Here is a 21943-nt window from a genome sequence, read left to right on the forward strand (position 1 = left end):
ATTCCTTGACACGTCTGTGTGTGGTGGCTCTTGATGCCTTGACCCCAGCCTCAGTCCATTCCTTGTGAAGTTCACCCAAATTCTTGAATCGATTTTGCTTGACAATTCTCATAAGGCTGTGGTTCTCTCGGTTGGTTGTGCATCTTTTTCTTCCACACTTTTTCCTTCCACTCAACTTTCTGTTAACATGCTTGGATACAGCACTCTGTGAACAGCCAGCTTCTTTGGCAATGAATGTTTGTGGCTTACCCTCCTTGTGAAGGGTGTCAATGATTGTCTTCTGGACAACTGTCAGATCAGCAGTCTTCCCCATGATTGTGCAGCCTAGTGAACCAAACTGAGAGACCATTTTGAAGGCTCAGGAAACCTTTGCAGGTGTTTTGAGTTGATTAGCTGATTGGCATGTCACCATATTCTAATTTTTTGAGATAGTGAATTGGTGGGTTTTTGTTAAATGTGAGCCAAAATCATCACAATTAAAAGAACCAAAGACTTAAACTACTTCAGTCTGTGTGCATTTAATTTATTTAATACACGAGTTTCACAATTTGAGTTGAATTACTGAAATAAATGAACTTTTCCATGACATTCTAATTTATTGAGATGCACCTGTATATGTGACCTCAAAATATATACACATATATATTTAAAAAAAAAAAAAAAAAATGTGGAAAATTAGGGTTGTTGGAATAAACTGGAGATGAGCAGATGCTTTTTGTCAAACACAAATTCTTATACTTGTTTCTTAGAGCTGTTGTGCAAGTGCCTTAAGAAGAAAAAGAGTAATTAAAGTAACAAATTTCTATCTTCATCATCTCCTCAAATGAGTAATTTGGTATGCACGACTCTTTTCAGTAAGTCTGTGTGGGGGTGAGTGTAAAGTGTGCAATTTGAGTGTGCCATTTGCAGTATGTTTACTGTGAATACAGCAGGACTTGGTAGGGGGCTTACTTGAGAGGAGAACTATCCTCTTCCAAATTACACAAATACAACAGAAAATACTACTAAAAATCTACATAATGTTTACAATGAACACTGCACAAAAATAATTGTCTCAGTCAGTGTATTTTTGTCTTGTTTTCCAGTAAAAATATCGAAACATCCTAAAAAACAAGATACATTTACAAGCACTGAAGAAAATTTGTAATGAGTTTATGTATCTTAACGTACATTTTTGAAACGCAGTGGCAATTTTTTTCTTCTAATTTTAAACATAAAAACGACACAATTGTGTGATGTTTAAGCTTAAAACAATAAAAAACTAATTATTTTTTATCTTATAGAATTTTATTTCTCAAGTAATTGCATCTTGGTTTAAGGATGTTTAGATGTTTACAGGAAAACAAGATAAAATGGATGCCTGTGGTGATCTACAGTACATAAAGAGCAGAGCACAAAAATGTGGATGGAGTGGAAGAGATCGAGTAGTGGAGCTGTACAGATGCAGACAAAGACATGGTTGCTTAGTGAAAAATGAGACACAATGAACACATAGATTAGACCCCTGCTGTAATTCCTAAATAGAGCCATAGACAAGAAATATATCCTCTGGATGGGCAGAGCGATGCATGGGTAATATACTTTATGTCTGCATAATTGTAAAGAGGAGTATGTTGACTCCCAATGAATCTTCCTGTCATTGGAAAATGCAGCATTTTAATAGCAAAGTTTCAGAAGTTATCCTCCCTTCTCTTCTCTTCTCTTCTCTTCTCTTCTCTTCTCTTCTCTTCTCTTCTCTTCTCTTCTCCATTAAAACTATCATCCTTAAACTTAGGATAAAGACCTGCTGAACTGCTAATATGGCCTTTGTGAGCCAATGAAGATCAATACAGTATGACCACCACATAGTAATATTAACCCAGTTGCTCTGTATTCATTTGTAAAATCAGTGACAACATAAGATATCCTAAAGCTGATGTAGGATTAAGCCAGATAAGTGGGATAACCCCATGTCTGGACATGGTGATGAACTGTGGTTGCGATAGTGACCAGTGGCCAGTGGTGGGGTGTCTGAGTAACGGAAGGGTATTTGATGACAAGAGTGACTGTGGATACAGACTCAAAGCATTGATTTTGTTCCTATTGACCAGCAGAGGACAAAATCCAACCAGAGCAACTGTTTTGCCAAAGTATGTGTAAAGGTATAGCCAGTATTTAAGGAGTAGTTGAAACAAAATCAAATTCTGTAATTATTTACTCACCCTCATGTTGTTCCAACCTTGTATGCTGTTCTTTTCTCGGTGGAACACAAAAGGTGAATTTTGAAGAATCTTCAGGTAAATATTTTTCATACAACGACATTTAGTATTGACCACGTGCTGTCAAGCTCCAAAAGGGACACAAAAAACAAAAAATGAATTGTACACTTTTGTCCAAGTCTTCTGAAGCCATATGATAGCTTTGTGTGAGAAACAGACCAAAATATCCACTGCAGTTCTCAAATCAAATATGGTGCCTAGGTTGGACCATAATAACATTAATCGTCATTGGTTCTCGCATGTCTTGTAACCAAATGTCATGGTGTCAAACCTGCGGCATCATTGTATAGAAAAAATCTATTTGAAGATTCCTCAAAATTCTCTTTTTGTGTTCCACCAAAAATATAACAGTATACCGGTTTGGAACGGCATGAGGGTAAGTAGATAATGAAAACATTTTCATTTTTGTGTCGGCTTCTCCTAAGGCACCATTAATCACCAACTCTTGGTCTGAACTATGTTTTCAACAGCATTAACTGCTACATTAACTGAGCCTTAAGAGATGAGAAGAGAGCTATATGTTCTCCATTTCCCTTGTCTTTGTCGCCACAGAAACAGCTGGCCCTGTCTGGCCCTCAATCCAGCGCATAAGAGCAGCATGAACAGCTGGCAGCAACAGAGTCAAGGTCATGTGAGTTCAGCAGCATTTAGCATGCAGTAAGATGCAGCACTGACCCGCCCGCTGTCCTCTCTTACCCGCAGCCCCGGGCCTCTTACTGATCACCTCCACCATGTTGCAGGGGAAGTAGCCCACACGGTCATTTCCTGTACGGTTGTCATGGATGCAGCCCTTCCATCTTCCATCTGGATGCTGCTCCAATACCTACAAGAAAAATTAATCATCATCATTTATAATCTATAATGCAAATATACATCATCTAGTCACTTTTAAGACTGATGCCATCAAGCAAATTTTTTTTTAAATTATTTTAACCTTGTGCGACCCTGCATACACATGCGTGGACGTTGTATTTTGGCTTCGCTATATGCAATGCATAGTTAAAATTCATTTAAACCAACTGTTCTCAGTTCAGGAGACTCCATGCTGTCAGTAAAGGGTTAAGCTTTCGATGTACGGAGTCATCACAACATGGTGCCGACTACAGCAGAGTTTGTCTTTGGGAGAAACGGAAACAAAACTACATCTGGTAAGAAACCTAATTAAGTTTTTACATGTTTACTGTTTGAGTCAAAAGATTAGAGTCTCTAGTTTCATCCGAAATGTCATTTAGAAAATGTGAGCAATTTATTGCGAAATGTACACTAATGTGCACTTTAGCAAATTTTTTCCTTAGAAATCCTATATTTACTGTGCATTTTCACATTTAGAATCAATGGGTTCATCCAAAAGATGAACAATGTTTAGGACTGTTCTGAGACCAGTGCAGACAGCCAGCACACTGGAGATTAAGTCATTCACTAATTATGGAGCAAGGGAGCAAGGTAACATCCTATAGCTTTCCTATAGTATGCAGCAAAGTGCATTCACTCCTAAAATCCAACCAAAAGTTCAGTTTCAGGCTGCAGATAACATTTGGCCCACTCAACATGTTTGGCAGACATGGGGCAATGGTAATCAGAACATAGATTCAGAATTTATAATGCTACATTTTATTTTAACATGGTTGGCAGTGATTGGATGATGCTGGCCATTACTTTGAATCAGAATTAATTATGCAAATTTCTGATGTAATGTCTGTAACGTCTCAAAAACATGATTTGCCATGATTTTATAGGAAAACTATTTGCTCTAGAAATTATTATTATTATCATTTTGCCTGTTTATTAGGTGTTACTAGTTACAAATCAAAAAGAGAAATGGAAAATGCACACAGCAGTCACGCTCGGGTCTCAGGAGGTTAACATAAAGACTTACAGTACGTTGGTGAGTCAGCAGCAACAAAAATAAATTAGACCATTTCACTTCAGATTTTAAAATGCTATACCAATAACAAAGGCCAAAAGAGTAATCACATTTTCTGAAGTAACAAGTAAACCTAATTATCTAAATCAGTGGTTCTCAACTGGTTTTGCTTCAGGACCCAGGTTTTACATTGGGCATCAAGAAGAAAACAAAAAAAGTAAACAAAAATGCCAATAAAGCCAAACATATTAAATTTATTATTATCACCATGTACTGATAAGTCCCAACATATGCAAAATTAAGTCTTTTTCAGATTCTCCAAGTCAGATTTACCAAGCTAACACATGGGACAAATACTGGGCTGAATACTAAATTCATATTAGCCGTATTATCCATGGACAGATGAATTTTTGCCAAAATACTGTGGTTTTTATTTATTGGACACACATATTTGGGTAACACTTTACAATAAGGTTCCATTTGTTAACATAAGTTAACAACATTATTTAACATGAACTAAAACTGAACAATAATTTTACAGCATAAATTAATCTTAGTTAATATTAACTTCAACATATAGTAATACATTTAAAAAAAAAGTTGTATTAGTTAACATTAGTTCATACACTATAAATATGCATGAACTAACAATGAATAATTGTATTTTTAATTAACTAACATTGACAAAGATTAATAAATGCTGTAAAAATTATATTGTTCATTGTTAGTTCATGATACCCAATGCATTAAACGGAGACACTTGTAAAGTGTTACCCATATTTGATATCAACAACAAAAGATATGGAAAGATTTTCTCATCACTTTTTAAAGTTGATAAGCCTATTTGTTTTGCTATCCTAACTATGTACAATTATAGAGTTATTTGCATTTTATCAGCTGTATTTAGCATTGTTTAGCATTGTTTTTTGACCTTGTAAAAACAGACCTACACCCGTTTTGAGGTTGAGAACCACTGATCTTAATCATTTTTGTGTCTGAGTGAAAACATAGGCACAAGCGCCCTCTGTCGACAAATTGTCAAAGCACACTGAACTAACTGCTATTATTACAAAGGATTAATGTGGAATTTCTGATGTTTACAACTACAGTCTTGCAAAGTGAATAAAAAAAAGTCTGCATAATTAATACTGTTTGAATTCTGAGTTTACATCTGAATAAAACATGAACACTATATCATTACAAAAGTACAGAATTTATTTAGAGTAGAGCTTATGAATATGATTATTACCGTGATAACATCTCCAACCTTTATGTTAAGGCTAGTTAGGTCATAGTTGTTGCAGTAGTCCTTCAGAGCCCTGACCTGCAAGGCTGCAGAGGCGTCTATATGAAGATAAACAAATATAAATGGCACAAACCACTACATACCCACATATAAACACAGCATAGTTTTCTTACACACCGAGATGCATATTTAAACAACAGGGGGAAACAGTGTGTACTCTTTAATGGCTTCATCTCCCTCTCTCTCTAACCTCGTAGCATCTGTTTGATCTCACGGCTGGCCTGTGTGGCAGTGAACTGGTAGACGATGTCCAGCGCTGTCTGGCTGTACGTGTTCCTCACTGCTGCATTGATGCCACTCTGTAAGGTCAAAGTAAAAAGCAATATTGGGAAATGTACAGGAATCTATTGACTAACTGTTTCAGTTCTATGGTAGCCTACATGCCAGCAAGATCAATATATAATATTAGGTTAATGCATGCTGTTTCAAACTTTCATACATATTTAAAACAGTACATCTTTCTATCTTTATATTTAAACACCCCATGAAATCACTTGACACTCTGAAGCACAAAGACAATCTCTGTTTCTGCACTGTTTATTCTTTAAATGCGCTGTGTGTATTTATAGCGCTCTTTATAGCTTTATAAAGTTCTCAGTTTCTGCTGTTGTACACTAAATTTCCCTTTGGAGATCAATAAAGTTTATCTGTCTGTCAACTTACATCCAGCAGGAGGCGCACCACATCAGTCTTCCCACAGAGTGCAGCCTCATGAAGGGCAGTGCCAGCTTTGGTCTGCCTGTTTATGTCGATGCCAGCCTGGATCAGCAGTCTAGTGAGGGTGGACAGAATTCAGACAACCACTGAAAACTGTGTGATTATACTGCTTACATCTGAAACCAGAATTCATGAGGCACTTAGATCTTAATTTGAGATAAACCCAATTAGTGGTACAGTACTTGATAAGGCGTACCAATTTCTATTGCTCATACTCAGCAAATATTTTTATTTTATTTTATTTTATTTTTTTTTAAACCTCTAACCCTAAGTATGGCAACACTTTACAATTAGGTTCTATTTGTTAACATTAGTGCATTAGATATTTATTATGAACTCACAATGAGCATGCATTTTTAACACCATTTATTAATCTTGGTTAATGTATTTGATCAAAATACTAATGCTTATTGATAGTTCATGTTAGTTCAAATGCATTAACTATGTTAAAATAGTTAAATTTAAATGTAAAAAATGCATTTGTGTTTGCAAAAATTAACATATACAAGATGAATAAACACTGTAAAGTATTGTTCAATGTTAGTTCATGTTAACTATCACATAAACAAATGTTAAAGGGATAGTTCACACAAAAATGAAAATTATATAACCATTTACTCACCCTCATGCCATCCCAGATATGTGTGAATTTAATTCTCTGCTGAACACAAACAAAGATTTTTAGAAAAATATTTCAGGTCTGTTGGTTTTCAAAATGTAAGTAAATGGTGACCAAAGACTTGAAGCTCCAAAAAGCACATAAAGGCAGCATAAAAGTAATCCATACGACTCCAGCGGTAAAATCTATATCTTCAGAAGCGATATGATAGGTGTGGGTGAGAAACAGATCAGTATGCAAGAATATTTTTGTTAGAAATTCTCCTCCCAGCCCAGTAGGTGGCGTTATGCACAAAGAATGCGAATCACCACAAAAAAAAAACAAACAAAAAAAATAATAATAATAATAAAAATAATAATAATATGTGAAAGTGAAAGTGGAGATTTATAATAAAAAAAGGACTTAAATATTGATCTGTTTTTGACCCACACCAATCATATCGCATCTAAAGATATGAAATTAACCACTGGAGTCGTATGGATTACTTTTATGCTGCCTTTAAGTGCTTTTGGAGCTTCAAAGTTTTGGTCACCATTCACTTGAATTGTGAGGACCTACAGAGCTGAAATACTCTTCAAAAAATTTTCATTTGTGTTCAGTCGAAGAAAGAAAGTCATACACATCTGGGATGGCATGAGGGTGAGTAAATTATGAGACAATTTTCATTTTGGGGTGAACTATTCCTTAAACAAACACAAGCTTGTTGCATTATTGTGTAAGTATTGAACTTTGTTGCATAACTTTGAACTTTGACTTACATCAAGGTACTCAAGCCCTATCTAGGGACCATATATACTGTATGTATATACATATACATACATATTGTATATATATGACACTAAGGGATGGGGAATATATCATAGAGGAGCACATATATCATAGAGACTTCAGGGTGGGCCAGAAAATAATTACCTAGCATCTACCCAGACCATCCTATTGGCCACTTAGCAACCACACAGAACACCCTAGCAACCACGCAGCAACACCCGAGTAAGCACTACTCATTCTAATTTCTATTGCCCTCATAGTGACAATGCAAATGGTACAATATTGCTAGACTTGAATCTGGAACAATGCAAGGCTGTCAAAAACCCTCCAACCAGCCTTACCCAGACTGGAGGACCTCAGAGCACAGTGCATGACCTTCTGACACAAGAGTAAATTCAATTACATCAGTGCACAGTAGGCCTGAGTCATTGCTTAGAAGAGGAGGAGAGGACACAGGAGAGATCTTGGCCCTGGTGCATCGTAAGACACCTCTCTGTATAATTAGCTGCCAAAATGACCCGTTAAAGCTCTAGATAATGTCCTTTTATGCACCTCTCTTGGAAATGAGAGATTATATAACATATTGACTGGCAAGGTGTTTATGTGTGTGGTTGTAGGTCTGTTTGTGTGTATGAAAAGGGCTGAGATGTCACTTTGCATTGGCCCGCACTTGAGATCACCAAGCAGGTGGACAGGCATGGCTGCTAGTGGGCAAATAGGCACACCGATTGTGCTAATTAAAGGTATTAAGAGTGTTAACACACATACATGACACTGAGCTTAAGAGACAGCATTTTAATATAAAGCTAACAGCTTTGGCTAGGGGTGCCATGATCCATTTCTTTTACAGATATGAACATCAAATTAAGCCTGCTTTCATTTTTTCCCTCTCTGCATCAAACTATTTGAATCGGGCTGCATGCATACTGCCTCTGGGTTGCTGGATTAATGATTTAATTAACAGCCCTGTGATAGCCCATGCTCTGTTGCTGTAACCTGCACATTCACATGGCCTATAATTAGCTCCAGGCTGATCAGAGCTGTTCTTGTGCTGGATTGGAAAGGGAGGTGTGGGTGCCATGGGTGTGGGCACAACTAGCTGGAGAAGGCAGCTGTCCATGGTTCTTATACTAATGTGTTACTGAGGAGCAGCCGAAGCTGGTTTGTTGGTCTTAGTTGGTCTCCCAGCCTGGTATGGTTTGCAGGTTTTAGATAGATTTTGGGCACTTGTCAGCTGCTCAGGCTGGGTGACTAGCTAAACTAGTTTAAACCATCTTAGACTGGTGTAAGCCATTTTTTTTATGCAGGAAATAATTAAAGGATTAATTAATGACAAGTGTCTTTTTTATAGTTTGTTGAGATTATTCTTCCTAAATCCATGTCATCAGGATGAGCCAACAGTCACATGCTGACAGCTGTATTGTCATACAGTATTGATCTTTATTGGTTACTGCATTGATAGTCTTGCTGGCTACATGGCTTGAGTTTGAGCCCATTCATGCATCATTTATAATCATGACCAGAGAGAGAGTTTACATTCAAATCTAAATGCATTTTTTAAACAACCACTGGGTCATAAAAGAGTAAAATGCTAGTTCAGGTAAAACTCATTAATTTTATATGTATTTTGTACTAGACTAAAGCCCAAAGTATACTCCGGTTTTGACGCTAAAGCTTAGCGTCTGCTTACATTCGAACGCGAGCCTGCCAAAGTATACTACATTTGACTGTGCGGGCATACGCAGGCAGTTGGACTATTTTTCTTCAGGAGTTTAGACACATTAAAAATGTCTTTATATTCCTTCAGACTGGAGTTATACGAATGCAGGCATCTCCTGACCTTCTCACGCACGCACTCTTGACTTGCACATCCATTGTTGTTGTTTCCACATTTGTCTCCTGATGTTTCCCTATGATTAAATCTTCTTCTAGAGCTTCTTCGTGACAGCAAAGGCCCAACTGTGAGTGTTGCCAACTTGTGGGCCCACTAATTAGTGTAAATAATTCCAGGCGCATGTGCATTCTGTGCGTTCAAAGACGCGTGGTTATTAAAATCGGGCTGGGCGCGTTTAGTGCTCGAGCATTCTGCTGATGATGAAGATTGCGTTATGCATCTTGTACACGGACAATCAGCGTTCGTGTCTGACCGAAGTATACTTTGGGCTGTACACAATGGGGCATGAATGCAACATCATTCAAACACCAAAGTTTTCATTTACCGATGCCATTGTAGAAATTCACTATTTCACCCATGAATAATTTGATCTGTGACTGAAAAAGTCCAATAACAGGGCAGTTACTGAGATGAAGTGAGTAGTATTTGGCTGGTCATGTGATTCTAACATGGCAGCTCCCATGAGTGGACCCTCTCCATGTTGAATAAAACAGCTTTTATAAGGTTACTGATATAACTGGAGTCATCTCATGTAAATGGTCATGATTTTATACATATGTTTCAAAAGTACTATTAGTTTCCTTATGAGTAAAACTTTTTAAAAGAAGAAAAAAATACTGAGTGTACCTTTAAGAAAAAAGGCTTTAAAATATGAACAATAATATTTTTTCTGTTTCAGTAAACTTCATTTAATTGATTCAGTTTTTCATCTTAATGTCCTACTCCAGATTATACAATGGCTAGTTCTGCTCCTCTAATCTGAACAGACAAGCGTTGTTCAAAGAGTGCTGGGTCCAGCTGCAACAAACCCCTTAGTTATAATTGTAAGGAAGGGTATCATCACAAAAGGGTTTCTCAACTTAACAGCACTAAAATGTTTCACTGTTTGTATCACTCCACTTGTGTTGCTTGGCAACACGCAACATTCAATCCTTCTTTGGCTTTGTTTGAAACTATTGTACTTGGTGGAGCAAAAAAGTAATAATAATATGTCACTATTTTGTCTAAAATACAAGTTGCTCTATATTAACTTTGTATAAAAGCAATATAACATTGGCAATCTTGCTTCTATAATGAACATCAGCATGGCTGTGATTACCTGCAGTTTTGTGCCCATGGTCGAATCACAGCCATGCTGATGTTCAGTGCAACAGCACTCTTGCTTGTATGATATCGCCTAAATATCTATTACTAACAAATACTTTCAGCATGTTATAATGTTTGTTAGATCCATTTTTCTAGCAAATGTAATGATATGAAATGCAGTATTAGGATGGTAGATCAGCAGGTCGGGGTTGAACTCTTCTAATCTCCTTTTCATCTCTCTCCGATCAGGGAGGGGGTCTGGTTGTCACAATGATGGATGGCAGTTGTATTAGGGAGTAGATGGGGCCTGATGACACACTCAGAGGAAAACAGCCGAAGACGTGCACACATACTCATCTGTGCTTGCAAGCTTGTTCCTAGTGGCAAGAAGGAAAGATGCCCTTCACCATGAACATATGTGCAGCTGTCTGCACACAGATACTGCAGGTGATGCTGAGCAGACCACTAGTCCAGTTACTGAATCCCTGGAGCCTGTGTGTTTATATAGGACAGTGGTTCTCAACTGGTTTTGCTTTAGGACCCAGATTTTACACTGTTAATCAAGCTGCAACCCGACACAGTAACACAATTTGCACTTTGAGCTTTGGCGTCAACAACAAAACATAAAAAGTGTTTTCCCTATCCATTCAAAAGTTTTTTTGCTATTCTTACTATGCAAAATTATAGTTAGTTGCATTTTATAATTTGCATTTAGTACTGGTTATTCCCTTCTGTCCGTGACCCATTTTTGACCTATGATGCACCAGTTAGGAACCACTCATATAGGAAATGCATGGCTGAGCTGAGGACTGGAGCGATCAATATTTAGCCCTGTTTCAATATGTATCTTATGTGATTCAATGTACATACTGGCATGGGGAGCTCTGGGCATCTGTATAATGTTGATGTGGGAAGTCACGTGATAATTGACTTAGAGACCTCTTTCTAATTAACAGAATTCTCTTATAGTGTTTAGATTTCATAACACACACATTCATAGACCAATGACTCATCCGAAATGAGTGTGGAAATGTACAGTAAGATAAAACATACAAGTAGAGTATGTGAAAATTAGCACCCCCAGTAAAGCAGTCACTAAAATTAAAAAGCAGGTGCAAGCATCAACTTAAATATGTATTTCAGAAGTCTGGAGTAATGTTAATTACAACCTATTATAGGCACTCATTGCATACATCTTTAAAACTGTTGGTAATGGGTGTAATTTGGTTTTTGGATATTAAAATACCTTCTCCAGACCTATTCATAGGTTGATTCCCTACAAGCTTAAACACTGTGGCTCTTTGGTGAATTTAACATTGATGGGTCAACCATTGACATGAATTTGGGGTGGGACTACTTGTTTGACCAAACAATGGAAGACAGAGGGGAGTGTTTGGAAAACCATCATTTCTGCCATTTCGTTTAGTGCCGTTAGTGGTGCAGAAAGTACATCACCTTTAACACTAATAAATAACAAACTGAAATTGCTTTATTGAATGTGATTTATGTATAATTTATTGTATGCTGGGTGACTAGGTTTTTCCTTTCCTCACCACTGGCAGGCAGTAAATCCAATGATTCTGACCTGCATATGCTGCCTGCATCATCGTCACACGCTCATTGGTTACACATTATCATCAGTGAGAGTGTATCTGTTTGCAGAGTCTCACTTAATCAAGCACATGGATCCATCACACACACTGCACATCAGTATGACACTATGGCAGCATCCTGTCCAAAATAGAGCCTCATAAGATACCGATTTGAAATGCTCTACATAGGATTCCTTCTACACGCAGCACACGGGAAACTCAAACTCGCAACTTATTTCAATACAGGTGACTCAAGAGGAATGACGCGATACTCTATTGAGCATAAATATACACAGCACACAGACATTTTGGGTAAAATAGTCAGTTTTCTCTTATTTTAAACAAGTTTTTATGGATACTTTCCAGTATGGGATGGAATTATAAGTATATTTATATTAAAAAAATTCTCTCGCTTTGCCTACCATCTTGGATTTATTTTTCAAACAAGCTCAAAACAGTGCATTCTGGGATTGCCTACTCAGGTAAGGATATATACAATGTTTTAAGAGGCAGCATTTAGTTACCTACCTTTTATAACAGCCTTTGAAGCCTTAAAATGCTGCATCCGGAAGCAGCTCACTAGGTTTTGGAACAGACCCATAAACGACTGTCATTATCATGATGAGGGGGTTTTCCCTCGCCCTTTACACTTCCATTTCAGAGCTACAGTCAATCTTGCAATGTTACAACACTTTTTGATTGTCTTTATGAAGAGGAATAAAACAGCTTTCTTAACTGTTAAATCAAAGACCACAGATTCAGTTAAACTGTGGAGGGATTCAAGGCACACTGCAAAAAAAAAATCATATTCTTAATACGTTTCTTTGTTTTGTTTTACAGTAAAAATATTTAAACACTGCTGCGAGGCATATTCAAACTTGGTGCAATGTGAATGGGTACGAAAGACACATTGACGTCACACCTGGCGTTATAAATTTTCCTGCGTCAAGTTTCAATATGCACAAACGTGAATGAGATTTGTGGGCTTTGGCACAGGGCAAGATTTTCACTGAATAGCATCATACATTTCAGACTGTTCCTCACACAAAGCTATGGTTTGGCTTCAGAAGACTTACAGTACAATTTGCATGGATGACTTTTATAGTGCTGAACATATAAATATAAATATATGAACATGATAAATCACAAACTGTTAGCAACCTTGTTAGTGCTGCTCTCTACAAAATGATAAATAATTCAAGTGTCTTCTAATCGAATTTAACTCAAACTTTCCTGTTCCATCCCAGAGCTGCTATATTTGTAACTCTCAGTCGATGCACACAAGCTCTAGGACCACAGGGAGAAAGTGGATTGTTTCTCACACTGTGCTGCTGTGCAGTGTAACACAGCGGCTCGTCATCAGGTTTGATTTATTACAGAAAAATGTAGAAATAGTGTGAAAGAGCCACAGATACACACAGACAACAGGTTTACTGATGTGTACAAGCAAATCCAACATGTGATGTTCTGTCGTCCATAATATATGAGGTGCAAATCAGGCCAGCAGCCTTATCTTATTACAAATACGCATTGCAAGAGTTTTTTTTTTTTTTTTTTTTTGCATGTCTTGGGTATCAACCCCTTTCCTTCAGCATATAAAATGTACATTCAGATTTACACATTTATTGATATGGCCTTGTCTTGTATAGTAAAACTTGTAATGAAAAGCTTTTGGACTGGAGTGGTGGCTTTGTGGTCAGTGCTAATATTCTGACATATTGCTCATGGAACACCTGTGTTCAGTTCCGGCCCAGGTCATGTTCCCATCCCATTTCCCTTTTTCTCTCTCTGATCTTGATTTCTTTCACTATCTTTTATCTTTTTAATCAGTATTTTTGTTTTGCTTTCCAGTGAAAATATCTAAACAACCTTAAAACAAGACAAATTTACTTTAGAAAAAAATGTCATACGACATTCCAGACATACACTTTGAATTAAGTTTGTTTTTCTAACTCCACTAGCAAACTGTTGAATCTCTATTTTAAGTATAAATCTAACAAAATTTTGTAAGGTTTACTCTGAAAAGAAGGAGAATATATTCTCTGAAAACAAGTATTATTATATTACACAATTCTCCTTCTCAAGTAGGGTACAACGGGGCTAAAGGCCCTTTTGATTTTATTTTCTCCCAAATCACTAAACGGCAACAAAAACTGCTACAGCAATTTCCTTAACACCTGTTTGTCACTATACACTGCAAAATATTCTTGATCCATGAGATCGTTACGTGCAATGTCTGAAGTTTAATTTTGAGGTAATATGATCTAAAATGTAATAATTTTTCATTTAATGAGAATCCCTGAAATGATCACATATATTTTGAGCCAAAATAAAATTTTATTATTTTCAGTTTTGTTCAAGGTGATTAACTCAGAAGTTATTTTAATAACTGTCCCATGAGTAAAAGGATAGCATTGTGCTATAAAAACATACTGTTTTCAGAACAAAAAAAATATCCTCTCCAGCCCAAAAAGAGCATTTATTGTTTCCACCCTGCAAAAATGACTCATTTTGAAATCGCCCCCCAAGTGACGTAGAAGATGAGGCCATTTGCATAGTCTTTGCCACCACAACAAATGTAATTGTCGTGGCTGGTGAGTTGACAGAGAAAGGTCATGTGATACTACAGTATTACTAACATTATAAGTGAACCTCAAGAAAGAAAGAAAAAATATGAATGACATGACCTCTTTAAAAAGAAAATGCTTCTCATCCCAAAAGGTCATTAATAGCTTGAAAAGGTGTTCTGATTTACTTTCAATGTCTGGTAAACAGCGACATCGACCCGGCAATGGCAACCTGAGATTTAACCTAAGATTTAAAAAAGCACACTGAAAGTGTGACTTCCATTTTTAGAAAGGCATTTGAGCCCTGTAGCTGTCTTTCCATCTGATTCACTCTCTCTGTCTCTGGGCTCAGAGCGCTCACCTGATGATGTCGATGTGTCCATTCTTGGCAGCAAGGTGCAGTGGGCTGGTGCCATTGGGATCAGTCGAGTCTCCGGGCTTGGGCTCCAACAGAGCTGCACACATGTTACTGCTCAGTAGCAGCTGGACCACCTGCAGGGCAAACAGATGATCATACACACAAAACATGCACGCTTAAGCCAATTAGAGACAGGAAGAAGACATACCTGTGGAAGTAATTTGATAGAGACACAAAAAAGTCCAACAGCATGTGACTCACCCCAACACGGCCGAATTCACAGGCCAGGTCCAATGGCATCTTCCCAGCATTGTCCACTAGGCAGGGGTTCGACTGGTGCTGGAGAAGCATCTCAGACTGAGGAAAGATAACCAGCTGTTAGTTTCTCTCTTGACAACTGAGCTTAAATATGAGTTTGGATATGACAACCGAATTGAGTTACTGCTAGGCATGTCATAAAATATCGATATATCAATTATAGATCTACACGTTATTTTATCGATAAAATTTTGAGGCATCAATATATTAACATTAGCTGACATTTAGATTAGAAGTCTAATCTGCGTGCTTTCCAATAAACTCAGTTGGGCTTCTGTTGAATGTCTGGCATAATAGCATTAGGAGACCACAAAAGGGTGATGCAACATTTACTGAAGCAGGTCACAAGGCACAGGCATCACAACATAGGACATGTATTTTAGAGCTCCTTGCACAGGGCACATCCACACTAAAGTTACAAAGGTTTTTGTACTTCTTCAAGAATGAACAAAGTGATGTTGATGAGTTTGCAGGTTAGTGTATGAAACTGCTATCAGCGTAGATTTGGCTTGAAATCTGGTTGGGGGTTGGGGGGGCGCTACAGATTTTTGAGCAGCCTCAAAAGATGGCGAGCCTGCTGTGTATGCATGCATACCTTCATAGAAAATAATTGTTTTGAATTTTAGAACTCGCCATGTCATCCGCCAGACATGTCTGACGTGCGATCCCCTTTAATTTACTCTACTGCTAACACTTCACCAAAGTTGTGTTAAGAAATATGCTTGAAAAGACAGACTATTGTGCAATGGGTAGCCCTATTTATATCTGAAAAAAATCCCTTTATATATCGATAATCATCTGTAAAATATTTCGATTATTGATGCGTTAAAAAGGCATTGATCCCAAGCCATCATTCAGGCACATGGTTTCTCTTACCACTGCTACACTGATGACATGCAACTCTACTTGTCTTTCCAGCCCAACAACACCACAGTGACTGCTTGAATTTCTGTCTGCCTGGCAGACATCTCGGCCTGGATGAAGGAGCACCACCTGCAACTCAACCCAGCCAAGACTGAACTCCTTGTCTTTCCAGCCAACCCTGCTGCTGAACACAACATCACCGTGCAGCTGGGTGCAACTACAGTAATACCTTCCAAATCAGTCAGAAATCTAGGGGTAACCATCGACAACAGAATCAATTTCACAGACCACATCTCAAAGACCGCAAGATCATGTAGATTTACACTCTACAATATCAGGAAGATAAGACCCTTCCTCTCTGAACATGCCACACAACTGCTTGTCCAGTCACTTGTCATAACTAGACTGGACTACTGTAACACTCTCATTGCAGGCCTCCCTGCATGTGTAATTAGACCCCTGCAAATGATCCAGAATGCAGCAGCATGTCTGGTCTTTAATGAACCAAAGAGAGCGCATGTTACACCACTCCATGTCACTCTCCACTGGCTGCCGGTTGATGCACGTATCAAATTCAAGGCTCTGATGCTGGCATACAGAACAGTCACTGGGTCTGCTCCAGCATACCTAAAATCATTTATGCAGAGATATGCGCCCACTAGAAGCCTGTGGTCGGCTAAGGAACGTCGCCTTGTTGTATCAAGACAAAGAGGCACAAAAACACTTTCCCGGACTTTCAGCTTCATCATACCACGTTGGTGGAACGACCTTCCCAACAACATCCGTTAAGCTGACTCACTCTCTCTCTTCAAAAAAACGACTAAAAACACATCTTTTCCATGAGCACTTAACCAGTCATTAAAAAAAAAAAAATAATTCCTGTTGCACTTGATTTTGTTTTGAATACTATTCTGATGCTAGTGAAACTTTGTAATACGGCACTTTTCATACCACTGTCTCCTTAAGATGATTCGCTTATGTTTTCCTCTTTTGTAAGTCGCTTTGGATAAAAGCGTCTGCCAAATGAATAAATGTAAATGTAAATGTAAATGTAAGCCTAGTTACTGCTGGTGCTGCAGGTGGCATTTCTGAGGGCAAGATCTTCAGAAGTACTAAGTAGTACAATACAAGAAGACTAGAATGTAATATGACAGCCAAAGCTTAATCATATCATTAATTTTACTTTAAATACAATCTAGTGCAATATCTACTCTTTTAAAGGCACCCAAGAGTTGTAAGCAGTTACAGCTTGAGACATTAACTGATCTGATACATCATTAGAGTTTAAACACATATGCTATCTGAGATTACCGTCAATCCACAGAAATTACAACAGCTGTGTGTGTGTGTGTGTGTGTGTGTGTGTGTTTTAATAATTAGCCATTTGTAAGCAATTTTAAAATGGCTAGATGTTGGTATGTTGAAAGTTTTCACATCTACACCATCCTTGACATCTCCTCTTCAAACTGAAATCGGGATTTCTCAACAAGTTCGCACATACATTTAGGATATAATGTAGAACCAATTCAAACCACACACACAACCATCACAAACTTCTTTCTGGTGGCCTTTGAAACATAAAATGTGCTAAGCTAAAATGTTTTTGTCTATATATTATTTTTATAAATTGAATAACTAAGTGACCCTTCCATAAGTTCTACTTTTTTTAGAGTAACAATAATGATGTGTGTTATATAGCTCAATCTGGGATAGAAAAAAGCCATTATATGGAGATGGTTTATCTGTGTATTATGCTAATTGCTAATTCTAGGCACTCACTCCCTCATTTAGAATAAGACAGATTTATCACTTTTAGAGCAAGGGTAAGAACAAATGTATGTATGTACGCACCAGTTGTGAATCCAGTGAAAAGTTTGTGTGAGAACCTTTGTGTGAGAACAGTTCAATATTATAGTGCATAAGACCCATTATGTCTACCCTTCTCTCATCATGCTGTGCCTCTGCATACATGTACAGCAGTACTAAAGTGTTTGACGATGATGGACACATAGTGACACATGTTCCATACTGTCAAGACAGTTGGTAAACAGTCCTACCCCTCTGCACAAAAGTCTCATACATAAATAAGGCCGTATTCAATGCTCATGTTTAAACATGTGAGCAAAGTCTTTAAGATATAAAGAATAAAGGCCACAGTATCTCCTCAAACTGCCTCTTCTCTAAGTGTTAGAGTGGGAGGAACAGTGAAGCTGAGGACAAGGTGAAGTATCTGCCTCCTGCATTCAAATCAAATGCATGTGTGTGGGATGCTCTAGCTTCAAAGCATGTGCTTGTAAGTTTGTCAGTATCCATAAACGCATGTCTGATCTGTTATCATACAGCAGTGCTAATATGGAGTCTTTGAAGAACAGTGAGCATGGTGTTATGTCAGTTTGTACTCACAACGTCATAGTGTCCGTGCTGAGCAGCCAGATGCAGGGGGATCTGACCCTCGTCAGATTGACCGTTCACTGAGGAGCCCGACTTCAGCAGCAATTTCATAGGCTCAGACTTGCCCTGCCATGCGGCATAATGCAGAGGTCGCATCCCTGGAAAACAAGGAGAGACCTTTAATATCCAGTAAATGCAACTCATATTCCTAAAATGTATTATTTTCATACTGTGAAGATGGGACATCTTTAGTCATGTTGCTTAAATTATGTTGGATGTATGATTTGAGAATGCTAATGATCTGGACTTATATCTTGGTAAGTAATTTAATAGTACGGTAACAATATTTAACATAATATAGTTATTTTACTGGAAATTTAACACCAAAATATTATATGTAAAAAGTATATTTTACATAACCATGCAGTAATATCTATTTTTAGATATTTAATACATCGACAATCCAGTTTTTTAATTCTTCAAAAAAATTAAAGGACTTTTTTTTGGAACTTGATTGGAACATACCAAAAGATAACAACTGTTTCACATCATATCACACTTGCGTAAAAACTAAAGACTTGAAACAGTAAAACTTTATAATTGTGATTGGATGAGCCACAGCCATTGTAAAATTAAGCAATGTCACAGGAGCAAGAAGAGCAAGTTGGCAATTGTAAAATAGCTGATATTTGTACATTTGTATTAGTTTATTTCTATATTAATGTGCTGAGTTACTGTACAGCATTGCTTGACACCAACCAAAAACAACTGTAGAAATGACAATGAAGTAAACGTACACCTTTGATTCAGAGATGCAAGTTATGGCCAAAAAATGTAGAAAAAAGAGAGTTAACTGCACAACTCAAAATATAGGCTCATTTATTGGAATAAATAACCTAAAACAACTTACCATGTCTACACCGGACATGCACAGTGTTGTGCAGCGCGTCAGCTGAAGCTGTTCACATTGAACATGCCATTCTGCAGACTATTGTTTTCTGCTTGCTGTCAGATTTTGTCTGCTATACTGCTATATAAATGATGGCAGAATCTCTACCAGCTGACTTATTTCAAACATTGCACGATATTTACATTTACGCATTTGGCAGACGCTTTTATCAAAAGTAACTTACAGGGAATAAATTTTATCAGTCTGTGTGTTCCCTGGGGATCAAACCCATGATCTTGGCATTGCTAGGGCCATGCTCTACCAGTTGAGCTACACGAAACCTACATATATATATATATATATGAGATAAATACTGTAATACCACCCAGTCCTAGCAGTGTTTATAGATTTCATAGAACTTTGTTGAAATTTGGTCTGTCACTCCTTACCTTTATGATCTCTGATGTCCACTATGGCCTGAGAATCCAAAAGCAAGGATATAAGCTCTACATTTCCATTGAGAGCTGCATGGTGCAGCGGTGAAAAACTGTGAAACACAAACACACGCAATTAGTATCAGTGCTTAGATTGACATAAACAGGACAGGGATTCAAAGAATTATGAGTCACAAAGCTGCCTCTGAGTGACATCCCATCTGGCTATATTGCATTGTCATCCAGAGGATAAGGGTGATCTGTTATGTGCTGCTGGCTAGCAGCACATAACAGATGTTAATAGGCTATAGACTCTCTTACAATCTCTGTTCCAATACCTTTGGTCAGCTCGGTCAGTCAGTGACTCCCAACCAGAGGTACATGTACTTCCCATTACAATTTTCATAAATGACAGTGTTGTGGATTATAGTTCATACATATTGAGATTCTATGGTATTTAAAGTTCACATTACAAAGGCTGCAAATGACTTAACTTTTGTTAAACGTCCTGTCTGGATTTCTTTTACAAATAAATTTGCTCTTAGTTCTTTTTCCAGAAAGATTCTCCAAGATTGTCATCAGAACTGTGGCGCTTGTTTGTGGTGCAAAAAAAAACAAATAAAATAAAATAAAATAAAAAAACAGACCAAATGTATACCTTGAATGCACTGTAAGTCACTTTGGATAAAAGCATCTCCCAAATGTAAATGTCAATGTAAAATGTAGGAACTGTCAAAACCTGTTAAAAACAAATAAGCTCAAACAAAACAAAGTGTCTCATTAAAGAAAGAGGAAGCTACAGTACATGTCTGTTTTTCACCCACAGTATCCATTGTTTTTTAAAAGTGGATCATTGTAATAATAAACTTAATGATACTGCTAAATGACATCCAGTATAATATAATTTAAAACGAACACAGGGTCATTGTTGATGAAGTGGTACTTAAGCCTTACTAATAGGCCTGTGCGGGTACATAAGAAAAAAAATGAAATGAGATTTCAAATCTTTTATTGAGATAAACATTAAAAAAGCTTTCTGTCTGATAAGGGTGAGGGCGATCAGGGCCAATGCCATTTCTCAGGTTTGCCTTTAGGAGATTGAACTGTCAGCATTGATTGATATCTGTATGAGAACCTGTGTGGATATGCACGCCCAGAGCGTTTTATGTAGTTCTTATACTCAGAAAAGAACCTTTCACTTTCTGATGTCAACTATGTGGTGTGCTTCCGAGCCATATCAGGTCATATCAGTCCAGAGAAATGCCAAAGTTTTTAATTTCTGCTAGCAGTGATCATCATTTCTAACTTAGCATCACAAAACGGGATAGGAGAAAGTATTTTAACTTAAAAAAGCAACACACTTCACCTTTAGTATGAGGATCCTCTTTATGAACCTGCAGTCAGTACTTAATTTAACAATGAGTACAGTATGTGTCACTGTGAGCATGTTAGCTCAGCTGTTTCTTATAATAGCTGAAGTGTGCTAGTGTAAGAATATGTAATTACAGCTTAGACAGCAGATTGTGTGTGTTTGTATACACAAGATTTAATCATTCCACCTTCAATGCTTCACCAAAAAGCAGCCGTGGCTCGCAAAACACAAAGTCATAAAAAAAGGCTGATGCTATTTACACCCCAGTTCGAATAGTGGCAAATATTATTTGCACCCCAACCCTGGTACAAATAATGGTAGATGCTGGTTGCACCCTAACCTACTCTTACATGGTTTTACTACAGTAACCACAGTATCACAATGGTATTTTGTAGTAAAATTATAATAACCACAAAATTAAACATGGTTACAACATATTACTGTAGTAACACCATTGTTAATTGCATCAAATATATGGTTTCTACCAAAAACATGGTAACTATAATATACTATAGAAAAACTACCTTTATAATCATTTTTATATATTATTATAAGCAGTATTAAAGAAAATATTGAGAGAGGAGACAGGCAACAGAATGGGAAAAAGAGTGTGACAAACGCGGAATTGAAACTGGGTCGAAAAATT

General features: G+C 37.4%; 1 protein-coding gene across 1 annotated transcript in view; it reads right to left on the reverse strand.

The window, feature by feature from the left end:
- The window catches only part of LOC127451440 (caskin-1-like), a 146493-nt gene that overhangs the window by 22401 nt on the left and 102149 nt on the right, over window positions 1–21943 (reverse strand). The window contains exons 3-10 of the mRNA XM_051716153.1: window positions 19941–20038; window positions 18615–18760; window positions 15291–15386; window positions 15033–15163; window positions 6092–6200; window positions 5619–5727; window positions 5372–5466; window positions 2955–3081 (exon numbers count right to left, since the gene is read on the reverse strand). Of these exons, the coding sequence (XP_051572113.1) occupies window positions 2955–3081; window positions 5372–5466; window positions 5619–5727; window positions 6092–6200; window positions 15033–15163; window positions 15291–15386; window positions 18615–18760; window positions 19941–20038 (911 nt within the window). The remainder of the gene's footprint in view (window positions 1–2954; window positions 3082–5371; window positions 5467–5618; window positions 5728–6091; window positions 6201–15032; window positions 15164–15290; window positions 15387–18614; window positions 18761–19940; window positions 20039–21943) is intronic.

Source organism: Myxocyprinus asiaticus, chromosome 14 (assembly GCF_019703515.2).
Source record: "Myxocyprinus asiaticus isolate MX2 ecotype Aquarium Trade chromosome 14, UBuf_Myxa_2, whole genome shotgun sequence".
In the NCBI taxonomy this organism is placed as follows: Eukaryota; Metazoa; Chordata; class Actinopteri; order Cypriniformes; family Catostomidae; genus Myxocyprinus; species Myxocyprinus asiaticus.